The 15014-nt window shown below is 36.7% G+C and overlaps 1 protein-coding gene across 1 annotated transcript; it reads left to right on the top strand.

The window, feature by feature from the left end:
* Window positions 1-3021: 3021 nt before the first annotated feature.
* LOC113716540 (alpha-xylosidase 1) lies at window positions 3022-8877 on the top strand. The gene is made up of 3 exons (XM_027240920.2): window positions 3022-3307; window positions 3671-4365; window positions 6798-8877. Exons 1-3 carry the CDS (start codon window positions 3075-3077, stop codon window positions 8678-8680), a joined length of 2811 nt encoding a protein of 936 aa, XP_027096721.1. The 5' UTR covers window positions 3022-3074; the 3' UTR covers window positions 8681-8877.
* The last annotated feature ends 6137 nt before the right edge of the window (window positions 8878-15014 follow it).

The raw sequence follows: 15014 nt of genomic DNA, 5'->3' as shown, positions 1-15014 counted from the left end.
TTCAATTAACTACTTCTTTGGTGCTTTTTAATCGAAATAAAATATCTTCTTTCTGGGACCATTTTGATGCTCCTACCAGTTGCCTTGTTGAGCTCATCGTTCTTGCACTTCTCAAAATCACTAAAGTGACTGCCTAGTTGGAAAATGGAACATATTAAATCTGACTGGTCGAACTAGGGAGGGAAAAAAAAAAGGAAGAAAGAAAGAATTGCAACTGTAGTCAATAATATGCATCAAAGTTTTTTTTTTTTGTTGCCTTGAAATTTTCTTATCAGGAATGAATAAATTTAAGTTGCGTAGCTCTTCGCTAAGGTTCTCTTTCACGTCTAAACTGGACCAACGTTTTTCTCTTGGTTTTGTCCTCTTCGCTAAGGTTCTCTTGCACGCCTAAGCAGGACCAACGTTTTCTCTTGGTTTTGCACGCCTAAACAGGACCAACGTTTTATCCCGGTCAAGATTAAGGACTTACAGCGGCAAAATGACAATGATGTGAACTGACCCTGAAACCATGAAAATGCGTTTGAATATTTGATGGCATGGAATTCAGGATTAGCATGAAAAAGTTGCAGAAAAACACAAAAAGAGGAAGAAAAAGTCGGGATCTTTGTTCTGGACGCTCATCACAATGGGGTGTTTGTGAGGCTTGAGACAAAATTAATAATTGCAGTTGATGCTAAATATCGGAAGAGCCAAAAGTAAGTATTGTGAGACAGAAAGAACAAAAACTGTGGTTCAAGAAAATCTGGTGTGAATCAGAAATATGTCGGTGCGCTATGCTTTAGTGAAATACTTTTCATGGTATCGAAATTCGCCTGCTTATTCATAGCAAGCAGCAATATCTGATATGCGATTGTCGCATTTACTCCATGTTCACGTGATTATGTTTCTTTTTTCCTTATCCCCGTACATTTTTATTTGGTGATTTTCTCTTCCTATTGCAGATTTGTCTGGTATAATCTATCTTTCTATTGTTTGGACTTCTATATGTCAAGTTTTCATGCGGTGAGTAATTAATTGGATCGAAGAAAATGTTGTACACACACATAACTATAATGTGTTAGAGCCCCTTCAATAACTTTCTTTATGTTAGGTTCATACGTAAAGAATTATGTTTCACATTGATTCGAGAGATGAAGAAACTGCACTTAATATATAAGTAAAGATTCGAAATCTAATAATTTAACCTTTTGGGTCAGAGTTGAATTCTTGACTTACATATTGAACTCTCTCGAGACTTTCCCCCGGTCACTTTATGATTTTCAATGAAATCATCATTCCCTTCTTTCAATTAGTAGAAGAAAGATTTCGAATATACAAACGAAATTATCCGGAATCTAGCAATACTAACACACATATAACACTTTCATTGGCTACTTACAGAGTTCATAAGCCAGATGCTTCAAGAAACTCCAACAGTACAAAGTTCTTTATCCAAAAAGAAGAATAGTATTAATGTTTTTTCCTTTTTTTCTTTTTTGGGGTCACAAAGCTGAATAAGTGAGGCAAATATGTCTGGTATTCGTTCAAATATTTCTCCTTCCCCTTTGGAACAAAGAAACCAGAAAATGGCAAATAAGCAATCTAAAATTGCTTTGTCAAAACGTCAGTCTGTAGCATTATAGATTATTTATCATTTACGTTCTGAAAATTTCTAACGTCTGCTTTCTTACAACCCAAAAAGATATCTCCAATTACCCTACAAACAGATTAACAGCACTTTCAACTTGTAGATGTGGCTACAATATAATGGATCCAAAGGTCATCCAATCGGGGCATGGTCCATAACTAGTTCCTTTTTTTTTTTTTTTTTTTGAAGGAAGACAAGACTAGTTCCAATGTAATGGAAGTAGGAACAAAGATCCAAAATTTGAGGATGATCAATTTGGCATTTCTCACTTTTTCTATAAGAAGTTTTTGTTTCGGCACACAAGGTAAGATAAAATAAGATGCTAGAAAAGAAATAATGCACCATAAACGACATTTGGTCTTCGTCGAATTTATCACACAAAGGAATCATATTCCCGTCTCCCAATACAAAGACTCAGAAAAAGTGATGAGACGTCGTTCTCCCTTTATTTTTTTTTTCTCACCCTTTATTGACTTAAATTAATCAGATGAAACCAAATTTATTACGCCTTCTCAGATTGATTTGATAATAACTAATGCTGACATGCTTAGCCAGACAGATTACATCGAACATTGCCTGGAATATTTGTTTTTTTTTAAATTTAAAGAGAATATGTTATATCGGGTTGAGTTTAAAGAGAAAACAAATTGCCTGGGGATAATTGAGATGCTGATGATGTCTGGAAGTTCATCTTCTTGGTTAGAAGCATTTATTGATTAATAATAATAATCCGCAATTCCCACTCACTGGAAAGTCGGACCACTCGCAATAAAGAGGCCAAGCCATTGAGAAGAAAACAGGCCGGCCCCGGCCTTGTGGGGATGCATCCGTAATCGATACTCGCTATCATTGCGTCGTTTGATGAAATATTAGTGAAGATTATTGTTAGAGCATAAATTTTGATTTCTACCAAAGCTATATCTAAAGCTAGTACCATACATTCACAACTATCACACCAACTGAGAAAAAGAAAAAGAAAGAAATCAGTCTACAATTCCCAATGTTACCAAGTAGCCAAGAACTCTCCTTTAGAAAATCTACCCAACAGGGCCAGCACCAAGTTGATCGGAAAGAGCCTCAACGGCATTCGGCAGGGACATCAGAGTGACCATTCTTTGAGTATCGGTTCTAGGCACTGCCGCAACAGACAGCAACCAATTCCGTCAAAAAACTACTGCTAAGTGCTGATTCATTCAGTAGGATTAAGAAGCGGACCAAAAACTGAGAAAAAGCAGTACAAAAAAGGAGTGGGACCTCTATAGAACATCATAGTCACATGCAACTGTGAAAAAGGTCTGATCATTTGATCACCATCAGCCTCATCTATCTCACACGTATCCTATGACTCCATGACACCATTTTTTTGGCCCCTATATTACTCAAACCGCAACCAAGCTTCTATTACACCAGTCATTAAGGCAAGTGTGCCTTTCTTCTTTGTAGAATCATGTTATTCTCTCGTTCTTCATTCTTTTCTTTTATTTTGCCTCTTTTTCTCGTGACCCTTTTATCCATTGCCAGAGTTGATGTAGTCTCAACTGCTCCAACTAAAATCGGCCAAGGCTATAGTTTGATTTCTGTAGAAGAGTCCCCTGATGGAGGTATAGTAGGCCTGCTTCAAGTTAAGCAGAAAAACAATGTCTATGGACCTGATATTCCTTATCTGCAGCTCTATGTAAAGTAAGTTCTGTGCAATCGCAATTCCATAACTTTCCTTTCGTTAAAAACTTGACCTTTTTCTAAGTTCTTGCATTTCTTTATTCAGGACCTTAGCTTGTTAACTAGCTTTTTCTAGTCAAAAATTTATCTTTTCTCGCAATTCTGTTTCAAGCACCTTCTGAAAATGTCAAATAAATCTTCTTTGTCAAAATTTGATCTTTTTATTTCTTGCGGTACTTTCTCAGCACCTTGTACATCATATAAAGTACATGTACTTCATCAAAATTCAACTTTTTTGTTGGTACAGTCGTCCTTCTTTTTGAGTCACACCTTGAAATTCTGGGAAAAAATTTGATTCTCTGCTGCTGTGCGATGGCTTTTCAGGCATGAAACAGAGAACCGTTTGAGGGTTCACATAACTGATGCACAAAAAGAAAGATGGGAAGTTCCATACGATTTGATACCAAGAGAAAAGCCAGCAGCACTGAAGAAAGCCATAGCTTGGTCAAGAAAGAACCAGAATTCAGTCCTCATGGCATCATCAGAATATGAAAGCAATGAGCTCATATTCGCCTTTACTACTGACCCTTTTAGTTTTGCTGTCAAAAGAAAATCAGATGGTCAGACCCTTTTCAATTCTAGCTCTGATGAATCAGACCCTTATAGTCCATTGGTCTTTAAAGATCAGTATCTTGAGATTTCAACCAAACTGCCACAAGATGCTTCGTTGTATGGTTTGGGGGAGAATACGCAGCCCCATGGAATCAAACTGTATCCTGGTGATCCTTACACCCTGTTCACCACTGATGTAGCAGCCATTAATCTCAACACTGATTTATATGGGTCCCACCCGGTGTACATGGACCTGAGGAATGTGAATAGGGAGGCTTTTGCCCATGCTGTTCTACTGTTGAATAGTAATGGGATGGATGTTTTCTACGCGGGGACTTCTCTGACATACAAGGTCATTGGGGGCGTTCTGGACTTTTACTTCTTTTCTGGTCCTACTCCTTTGGATGTTGTTGATCAGTACACTTCCTTCATTGGTCGCCCTGCTCCAATGCCCTACTGGGCTTTTGGTAAGTTTTTTTACTTTTCATTTAGTAGCATTTAATGAGCTAAACATGTGCAGTTCATACAACTTATATAATGATTGAGAATTTCATCCAAATTTGATCCTAATTCTTGTTGCGTTTTTCTTTTCTCTGACAAAAGATACGTGCTTCCACTTTTACTATTATTATTATTCAGAATTAAATGGTTTGCTTAGGTGCCTAATCATTGAACAGTTTGGTTTCACAAGTTGAAACTAGTTTTATCTCATCCTGCATTTTTTTGCCGGTGAGTGACTAATATTTTATCTTTTTACGAGATAGTGTAAACTTTCTTTAGTTTTGCTACATTATACTTGATGAGTCCTTAATTCCATTAAAAAAAAAAAGTAGTCAGGATGGGAAGAAGAAACGTTTTTATCCAAAGCAAATCTATAGCTACATTAGTTTTCGCAGACATGAATTAGACAGGCTAAAGACATTTCACGAGGAACAGAGGAGTTACAAAAATATATTAGAGCCTAGTTTTTGGACAGAGATTACCAAATTTTGGATAGTGTCGGGTACCTAAGCAGATATGGTCATTGGACCTGGGCATACTGAATTTGTTGTATATTAGGGGTACGACAGTCTTTTCCTGGTGGAGATTCGGAACAACTAGAGTTCAATAACCAGAAACATGTTTGTTCAGACTTGATAATGTTGATTAATTAAAGAATCACACGGGTTAATATAGGACAAGGCAGTCGACATTTTAATTACTGGTATACTAAAGTCTAAACTAATGTTTACAAAGGAAGAAGCGAACCAAGGAGAAGGTTTTCACTGAGACGTGTGTGAAAAGGATTGCCTGTCCTCAATGATTGAGATGATGATATGTAAATCGTGTCCTGTGGGGCAGTTTTTGCAATTATTTATGCATGTGCAAATTTGTTTTCCATTTTCTTTTTCTTTTCTTTACCACCTTTTTCACCAACCCTGCATTGAAGGAGCAGGTAATTCATAATTGTGCACCCTTCAATTTGCCTTCGATATCGTGCCAAATCTAGGCTGAAGATGTTTGGTCCACTCCACTAGCTTGTTCTTGTACATCTTCTCCTTTGTCATTGTCATCCTCGGAAAACTTTTTTTTACTGTCCAAGGATTGCATTGATTTGCTTTCTCGGATCAGAAATTTACCCCTTGGAAAAAAAGAAAAGGAAGGAATCTTTAGGTACCCATCAAAGAAGAGTGCAGATTTGGGAAACTTTGCTTGTACTCATCTTTCTAATTTTTCTCTTTACTTGAGCTAATGGAGAGGAACAAGTGGACCATCTGAAAGCACTATTTTGAATCTCAAAGATGGCGTCGTCCCTTTTGACTACTGTATTGTGTTTCCTAGATGAGGGGTTGCTAGAAACATGATTGAAATCACGTTGCCAACATTAAGTTTCTTAGAGGTCCCATTTGATGATAATGCCGAGCAGAAAACCGTTGGCAATTGAATCAAGTTCAGACTTTAATAGAGAATTGTATATTTGCTCGAGGTAGGATGCCATTCTATTTCAGTTACTGTAGTGAGTATGTTTCCTATGAATCTAAAGGACTTAGTTGGGGTTCATTAAGTAACCTGTTTTTTGGGTAGATCCAAAATTTGACAGTGTTAATGTTGCAAACTACCATTTTACCTAACATCCAGTATAGTGATGTTGTTCCTCTTGTTGGCATTGATGAGATAGTGAGAGGCCTATCTATAGTCAAAACAATGTTGAAGGCATCTGAGGATCACATTAATGTTTCTTTGACAAGTCAGCTACAATTCACTGTTGACAACCCGACTGGACTGGTTATTAACAACCAGTATGATATGGGAAAATGTCCTTAGTCGAAGAATGGCTGACGAAATGGCAAAAAAAAAAATCTTAAAAACTTGCTGCTTGAAGTAAGCTTTTCTTAAATATCTTGTCTGTGGCTCCAAGAATTATTAAATGCGTTGAGGGACCTCCTATTTTAGTTTATTTTCTTTTCTTTTTTTGTTGCAGTAAATGAATTTATTTTATTTATTTTCTTAAATATGTTGATTAATGCTTTCACCATGTTGCAAAATGTTATTTATCGTGCTGACCAATGATGATATTAAAAACTCTACTCTAGGGATTTGCAGCCTAAACTTAAAATAGATTGTAAGGCTAGGAGGCTAAAAAGTGCCCGACAAAGTGGGAAAAAGCATCTCCATGATGGAGATTAGAAATATGGTCACCCTCTCACCAAGATTATTTTCTTTCTCTGTTGATTAAAGAGCAAGTTGAGAATTCTAATGGGGATATGCTTGTTTGGAACTCTGCTGTTTGTGAACTTTCTATATGGTTTAGCCTCAGACGCTCTTTCTAAAAATTGGCCATGTCTTAGTTGTCTATTACTCTTCCCTTGATTTTCAAAAGATGAAGGTTTGACGATTTGTTTAATGTCTGAAACCACAGGTTTCCATCAATGCAGATGGGGTTACCATAACCTATCAGTTGTTGAAGATGTTGTTGAGAACTACCAGAAGGCCAAAATTCCACTTGATGTGATCTGGAATGATGATGATCACATGGATGGACACAAGGATTTCACTCTCAACCCTGTAAATTATCCTCGTCCAAAGCTACTGGCATTCTTGGAGAAAATTCATGCCAGGGGCATGAAGTACGTTGTGATCATAGATCCTGGAATTGGAGTAAACAACAGCTATGGTGTCTACCAAAGAGGTCTAGCTAAGGATGTCTTCATCAAGTACCAGGGGAAGCCTTTCCTAGGCCAAGTCTGGCCTGGAGCTGTTAACTTCCCTGACTACCTGAACCCCAAGACGGTTGACTGGTGGATTGATGAAATTCGTCGATTCCATGAACTTGTTCCCGTTGATGGCCTCTGGATTGACATGAATGAGGTTTCCAATTTCTGTAATGGTCTCTGTACAATTCCTAAGGACAAGCAATGTCCCTCTGGAACTGGACCAGGTTGGATATGCTGCCTAGACTGCAAGAACCTTACGCTGACAAATTGGGATGATCCACCTTACAAAATAAATGCTTCTGGAATAAAAGCATTACCAGGATACAAAACAATAGCCATGAGCGCAGTGCATTATAAAGGCATACTGGAGTATAATGCGCACAGCTTGTATGGTTTTACAGAAACAATTGCAACTCACACTGGTCTGCAAGGGCTTGAGGGAAAGCGCCCATTTATCTTGTCCCGCTCCACATATGTCGGTTCAGGCCATTATGCTGCACATTGGACAGGGGATAACAAGGGAACTTGGGAAGATCTGAGATATTCAATTTCAACAGTGCTAAATTTTGGTTTATTTGGTGTTCCAATGGTAGGTTCAGATATATGTGGATTTTATCCAGCTCCGACAGAAGAGCTTTGCAATCGTTGGATCGAAGTAGGTGCTTTCTACCCCTTCTCAAGGGATCATGCAAACTTCTATTCTCCTAGGCAGGAGCTTTATCAGTGGGATTCAGTAGCCAAATCAGCTAGAAATGCTCTTGGTATGAGATATAAGCTGCTTCCCCACCTTTATACACTGAGCTATGAAGCACACATCAATGGAGCTCCAATTGCTCGACCACTGTTCTTCTCCTTTCCAACAATCACTGAACTTTATGGATTGAGCACACAATTCTTGGTAGGAAGCAGCATCATGGTTTCTCCAGTGCTAGAGCCTAATAAAACCGAGGTCAAAATTCTCTTTCCCCCGGGGACTTGGTACAGCTTGTTCGATATGACACAGGTCATTGTGTCCGAAAAGCCTCACAACCGTACATTGGATGCTCCTTTGAATGTTATCAATGCGCATTTGTATCAGAATGCCATAATACCAATGCAGCAGGGTGGATTGATATCTAAAGAAGCAAGGATGACTCCTTTCTCCCTTGTCGTGGCATTTCAGGCAGGGGCAACCACAGGAGAAGCAAAAGGGGAACTCTTCCTTGATGATGATGAGCTGCCAGAGATGAAACTTGGCAATGGATACTCAACATACATTGAATTCTATGCAACAACCGGAAATGCAACAGTAAAGGTATGGTCAGATGTTCAAGAGGGCAAGTTTGCATTGGAAAAAGGTTGGATCATTGAAAAAATTACACTGCTAGGAGTGGATACAATTCAAGGCAAATCATTTGCAATCGAAGTGGATGGAAATCCCATTTCTGATCTCTCCAAAATGGAATTTAGTGAGACGATGCAAAATTATTCTATGAAGTTGGGAGAAGAGGGAGACAAGAGGACTAGTGTGGTGGTTGAGGTTAAAGGATTGGAATTGCCTCTTGGTAAGAAGTTCACTATGTCCTGGCAAATGGGAATTATAAGCTGAGGAATATAATCTCCTCCATTCTTGTCATGTTGTCCACCATTTTTTTCTTTCCTTTTTAATTGTTGTGTTAGGCAAAAATTCGCTCAAATTCCTGAAGATTTTATAATTTATTTTATAAGAAGTTGGTTGGAGAGGAGATGGCCTTTAAGTTGTGCTCATCCTTCTCCATTCAGATAAATTCAAGCGAATTAATTTGAGTGTGGATTGTCCTTCCTGTTTTTTTTTTTTTAAATCTACCTTTTTCCTCACCTTCATCTGTTTAATTTTGGATATCTTTTTTTTTTTTGAATTAATTTTGGATATCTACTTGTTCAAATGTTTAAATTCATTAAAAGACGCAGAACAACCCCAGTAAAAACAATAAATTGGGAAGTTTTGAAGTTATGCTTATTGCTTTCTAACCAACGGAATAAATTCTGGGAAGTTAATCATTTATCAGGATGAAATTACTTCCTTTGAATCTAACACCAGCCATCATTTTAATCTAACTGGCATTCTGGACTTGTGGACCTGGCCCCAAGGTGACCAATCGAACGATAGTAAAGCTGGACTAGCCCAAGTTGGCCCCAATCCATCGTTATCCTCCTTTGACCCATGGGTTCCTGGTGTCGCGTTAATTTTTGTTGAAATATGGCAGAAACTGATTAATGGGCTAGCCGGTCCTTTTTTTTTTTTTTTTTTGGCTTTGTGAATTGTGATATATTTTTTGTGAATAATTATTTTAAAAGTTGGGAAATACATTTTTATACATTTAAACCTACTCATTATCTATACCACTATATATATACTGTATATGAAAGGAGAACAACCACTATGGTGTTAACTAAAGATGTGTCATATTGTGTATTTCGAAAAAAACCCTTTATTCAAGTTTTGTAGGTTTAAATTAACTTTAAAAAAATATATATAATTTTGATATGTAGCATTACATGAACGAGCTTAGATCCATGCTATTTACAGTATTTAAAAACAAAAAAGGAATCTCTTATGAGTCATTTTTGTAGTTGTTTAACACTGTCCTAGACCAGCTATTAATGAATATAAGCATGATGTGAATTAACATGCAATTCACAAATTATAAATTTTTGTTGTAAAACACAGATAAATTGTTCTAGTATCTTGTCAAACTTAATTAATACTGCTGGTGGACATTTCTCCCATCGGACAGTATATATTCTTAAAAATAATTATTTAAAACAATACTGTAATGTTTATTTTAATGTGATGTATGCGAGATAAAATGACATTAAAATTGTGTATATGCTACAAATTACAAGGTGAATAATATTCGAAAATTCATTTTGTAAATTATGCTAATCGAACTAATCTGACCGTTCTAAAAAGTGAGCCCAAATATGCCCGTAGGAAATTGGTTTGTTTGGATGGCTATTTATTTGCTTGTATTATCAACATATTTTTCAATCGTCTTTTTATTTTACATACATCACATAAAAAAAGTGTTACCGTAATTTTTTCCAAAAAATTATTCTAAATAATCTGACGGTTACAAGGACTAATAATAATAATGCATCATTCCTAAATTTTAGTAAACTTTTGCTATAAATACTATACTCTTACCTGATATCTTCCCCACTCCACCTGTAATAGAGTCGGTCGGCAAATGTACTGTAGTGCGATGTAACATAGGGACTGAAGTGGGTTGGGCGACCGGTGAAAGACTTTACAGAGAACAGGAAACATACGACTAACAAAGTTAAAGTAAGAGGAGAGGAACCGGGGGGGGGGGGGGGGGTTGGGGTCCATTCACGGACCAAGAATGAACGTAGCTAGGCCCATATTCCTGTGACAGCAAAATCCCGGAGCAGATCCCAGATTTTTCAAACGTATGTACTAATAAATGGATTCACGTTCATGAACCTCTTTTTTCTGTCCCTCTTTTTGTTTATTCTTCAGAACTGACAATTTCACATTTTCTTGCCCAAGTGCCAGCAGCCATTTGTTGGAATGCTACGTCAATGAATGAATTAGTCATAAATTGGATGCAAGTCCAGAAGGGTATCTCCACAGTGGCAAGCGGTTGCCGGTGCCCATACGCAATTCCTATGCAAGAATATAAGTTGATGCTGAGTGAAACTCTTCTTTTTTCTTTTTTTTTGGAATGCTGACTGAAGTTAAGAAGAGCAAAATAGCGAAGTAAAATTATTATTGCAATATTGAAGTTTTTTTTTAAAAAAAAATATATAGAACTGGAGACATCTTATTCACACTCTTTCTTTCCATGCAACTACTGCCACTGCAGAATTGCAGCTTTGTCCTGTCTAGGGAAAAGACATCTGGTTTCTGGACCTTCTGGTTCGAAAACGAAACTGCAGACTTGAAAATCGAAATCACTTGTTAAATTGAATCAGTAGAAGACGCCTTTGCCAGGCAGCTAGGGAGCTGTGCGTCAAGTAAAAAAAACCTTGTTCATTTTGATTTGATTTTAGGTGTTCTGTCCCTGAAATCTCGAAATTGATTTTTTTACTAAAATAGAAAGGTATAACACATGCAACTTGATGGACTGCACATTTTTCCAGGGAAAAGACATGGAATTTTTTAGATGTTCTGGAGCCCGGGCTTGACAGGATGATTTAGCTTACCTGTGATCTGGGAGTCGTAGCTCGGTGCAGATTTCTGCTGAAAAATTGACCCTCACAAAGACTCCAGAAGTCTGCCCTTCCCTTACAAGTATTCCTCTTCCAAAGTAAATTCTTTTTCCTCCCTCAGGGCGTGTACGTGTACGTGTTTCTTCAACTATTCAGTTTAGAGCCATAACCGACCAAAAACTTTATTCGGACTCTGGTTGATCGAGTTCGAGTAATTCGATAAGGTGAGCAAGTCAAGTTCAAGTATTCAGATGTAATGTTCGAAAATTCATCGAGTCTTATTGAGTTTTTAAATTTTAATTCTTTAATATATTATTATTATGAAATTATCCTTATGCCCAAAATAGTGGTTGAATTTACGAAATGTTTCGAGTCGTATGAAAATTTTTAAAAGACAATAATGTCTTTTCGCTCAAAAATTATTAAAAAAAATAGAAATTTTCTAACTCGACCTTGATAAAGCTCGCATTGACTCGAGCCAATGCGAGTCAAACTCGAGTTCTGTGAGCAATCATCGAGTTTGAGTTCCAAATTCTAATAATACTATTCGCTCGTCCTTCTTGCATGTCGAGTCAAGCTCGAGTACGGCGATACTCGAGTTCGATTCAACTCGATTACATCACTAATCCAATTTTGATGATCGAAGCTCCATATTTTACTTTTGGACTAATCTTTCTTTCTTACAACTTTTTTTTTTTTTTTTGTGGGTTCTTGAAGCTCAAGCATCTATAGTCATTTTTTGTGACAGTTTGTAAATCACCAAACCGTTTTTCTCCTAAAACAAACACATGTACTATTTGGTTGCTAAATAACTTGAGGAGGGAAACAATAAATAGAGGAACCTATCTATAAAGCCATGGAGTTCTATAATTGTTTTGTATAGAAATCCTCTTCTCTCTCTTAGAATGAATATTCTAATTAGTAATTTAGCAGTACATATCTTGAAATGGACGAAGAATGTTATAAAAAGTTGTCTTGTTTGGATTAAATTTTCTTAAATTTTCTACTCATAAATTTTTACGTTTTTCGTGAATATATTTTTTAATCACCTTTTATCATACATATATCAAATTACTGCACTACATTTTTTTTTAATGAAAACTCTAAAAATAAATAGCAATTCAAATGGATTCTTAAGCGATATTTTTAAAAAATTTAACGGTCGGACTAACTACGAATTGATACTTAAACTTGAGGGGAGGTTTTCAAGATTGTCCCCAAAAATTTTGCACAAAATGATTATCCAGGGTAAATTCAGCAGGAGAACCAAAAACAAAAAAGGCTACTACTAGTAGTGGTATTTTGCAGGAAATAAATAATAAGGGGAGGAAATTGACTGCTGGGGATGGATCGGAAACACGTCGGAGCAGATCCAGTCTAAGGATCTTTTCACCCAAAAAACAGAAACAAGTCTTCCCGATATTTAAAGCCTTGCTGCCCTCTAAGATGCCAACCGTTCACCGTTGAGAACGGTGCAACTGCGTCACTCATCTTGCACCGTACAATTCTTCTTCACACTCTGCTTATATATAAATCTTGAAAATTTCAACTCAGACAAAACCACAAAAAGTCACCCTCCCCTGAACTGGACTGCGTTACTAACTAGTACACTGCAGCCTCCAGGCCAATGCTCGCCACCGGTTTCCCAGCAAAGCCTACCTACTCCACCAAATTTTCTCCTGTCTCTTTCATCAACTTGGGACCGGCGGGAAAGGATGAAGCCCAATGGATGAATGCTTGGTGTCCAAATCACATCTTGGGAAAGTAAAAATATGTTCTTTAAACACGTAGTAATTCATCTATTTTTATTATTGTTATTATTTAGAATTCAAGATTTCTGATTCTTGAGATTTTAATCTCAGTCGTTAGATAAATTAACTATTTTCAGATACATTATTGTATTTCAAAAGTTGTTGTTGCATTATTCTTGAAGCCCTTATTGGAAATATTTTATTTTAAAAAACTAGTTGGCATATTTGCAGAGAAACTTATTTGATATAATTTATTTCGATTAGTTATCATAATATTTTTTACAATGTAATACGTGTATGATGACGTTATAATTGAAAAAACGTGTTTATGTGACAATGAGAAAAAATTAAAATAAATTTCTATTGAAACATAGTACAGCACTAATTATTATGCTAGAAGTGATTCAATAGTAGGAGTCAAAGGTAGGCTGATAAGGAACATCAACGAACGTTGTGACTTTCATTGCAAAATAACAGTTAGCGTAGTAGTACTACGTAGCACATGCCACCCGATGACTTTTTTATGTGATTGGTAAAAATACGAACCTATACAACTAAATGTGACTTAAACAAAACTAGAAAACTTTTCCATAACTCCCAATATAGACAATCCAATCATCATAAACACATATTAGTGCAAGATACAGCTCAGTTGCAATTTATCCCACATCTATTATTACCTTTTTTTTTTCAAAAAGTATTGGAGATTAGACCCCATATCATGTCAATGATGATCATTAAAATATCAATAAATACTCTTGCTATTTTCTCCACATACCCCACGCCAAATAATCATTCACTTAACCAGATGATTAAAAGTCAAACCTAAACCGGACTTATTATGTTGGATTGGGAGATCACAAATTCAGAATCTCTTACTTATAATTTTTTCATTTTATTATTTAATTCAACCCTTCAAAAATAAAAAAAAATATTTACTCATCGATCATATTTTTATCTTTTTAACTATCTTTCAATTTTACATGCGTCATATTAAAAAAAGAAACGCTGCAATAATTATTTCACTGTCCAAATACGCTCAATGGGCTTGTCCTCTAGCATTAAAAAAAAAAAAAAATTGGCCTTCTTTGGTCATCAATATGCATCCAACAACTGGACGATCCATCCACGTGTCACAGTAGGCTTCGGGCTTTACCCTACACTTTGGCGGGAAAAAGAGTGGCGGGTGGGATCCACGTCGGCGTCCAAGGCGGGAAATCGAAGCAACTCTTTGGTCCACTCATCTACACTGGCGTAGCCCACTTTTCCTCCACTGCGGCCCCCAAAACTCCATTCTCGAGCATTCTGACCATTTTGGTCAACACACCTGCATAATCGTATGTATATGCAGGAGCATTTGTATGTATATGTGACATGCATGGTGTTATATGATGATGGCAACAAGATGTTTGGGCATGCTATGTATACATGCCATGGTGGGCAGGAGCGCGCGTGACCTGCAGGACAGCGACACGAGGGGTCGTCACGTGACTTGGTTATGGCAACTATCTAGTGAGAAGTTAGAAAAGAAGCTCTGCACTTTCTGATAATTTTTTAATGCTGCATGGAGAATATATATATATATATATATACATTATTTATTTTACATCTGAGCAAGAAATGGGGACGTTTTTTTGTAAGTGACATTCATTATGTGTTGTTTTTAGGTGAGTGATCAATGTCTGCCTCTTTATGTCTTAAAAAAAGAGAATCTGGTTCCTGGCTCCCTTTCATTCACACTCTTGCCCCATACAGAAAGGGGATTCTAATGAAGATAGTTTTAAACTTAAACTAGTTATGGTATCTGTAGAATATACAAGGGCATTTCTACATAAAAGGGTGTGATTTGTTATTGGGTTTAGAGTTAATTTCATAATTATAGATTTTTCATTTGCCTTTATTCTCATGTTCTCCTTCCCTTTTTCCTTGCTGCAAAAGATTTCTAAGGAGGTAATAGAAAAGTTTATGCTCCATAGA

This window comes from Coffea arabica, chromosome 11c (genome assembly GCF_036785885.1).
Source record: "Coffea arabica cultivar ET-39 chromosome 11c, Coffea Arabica ET-39 HiFi, whole genome shotgun sequence".
NCBI lineage: Eukaryota > Viridiplantae > Streptophyta > Magnoliopsida > Gentianales > Rubiaceae > Coffea > Coffea arabica.
This window is presented reverse-complemented; position numbering and strand designations above follow the sequence as displayed.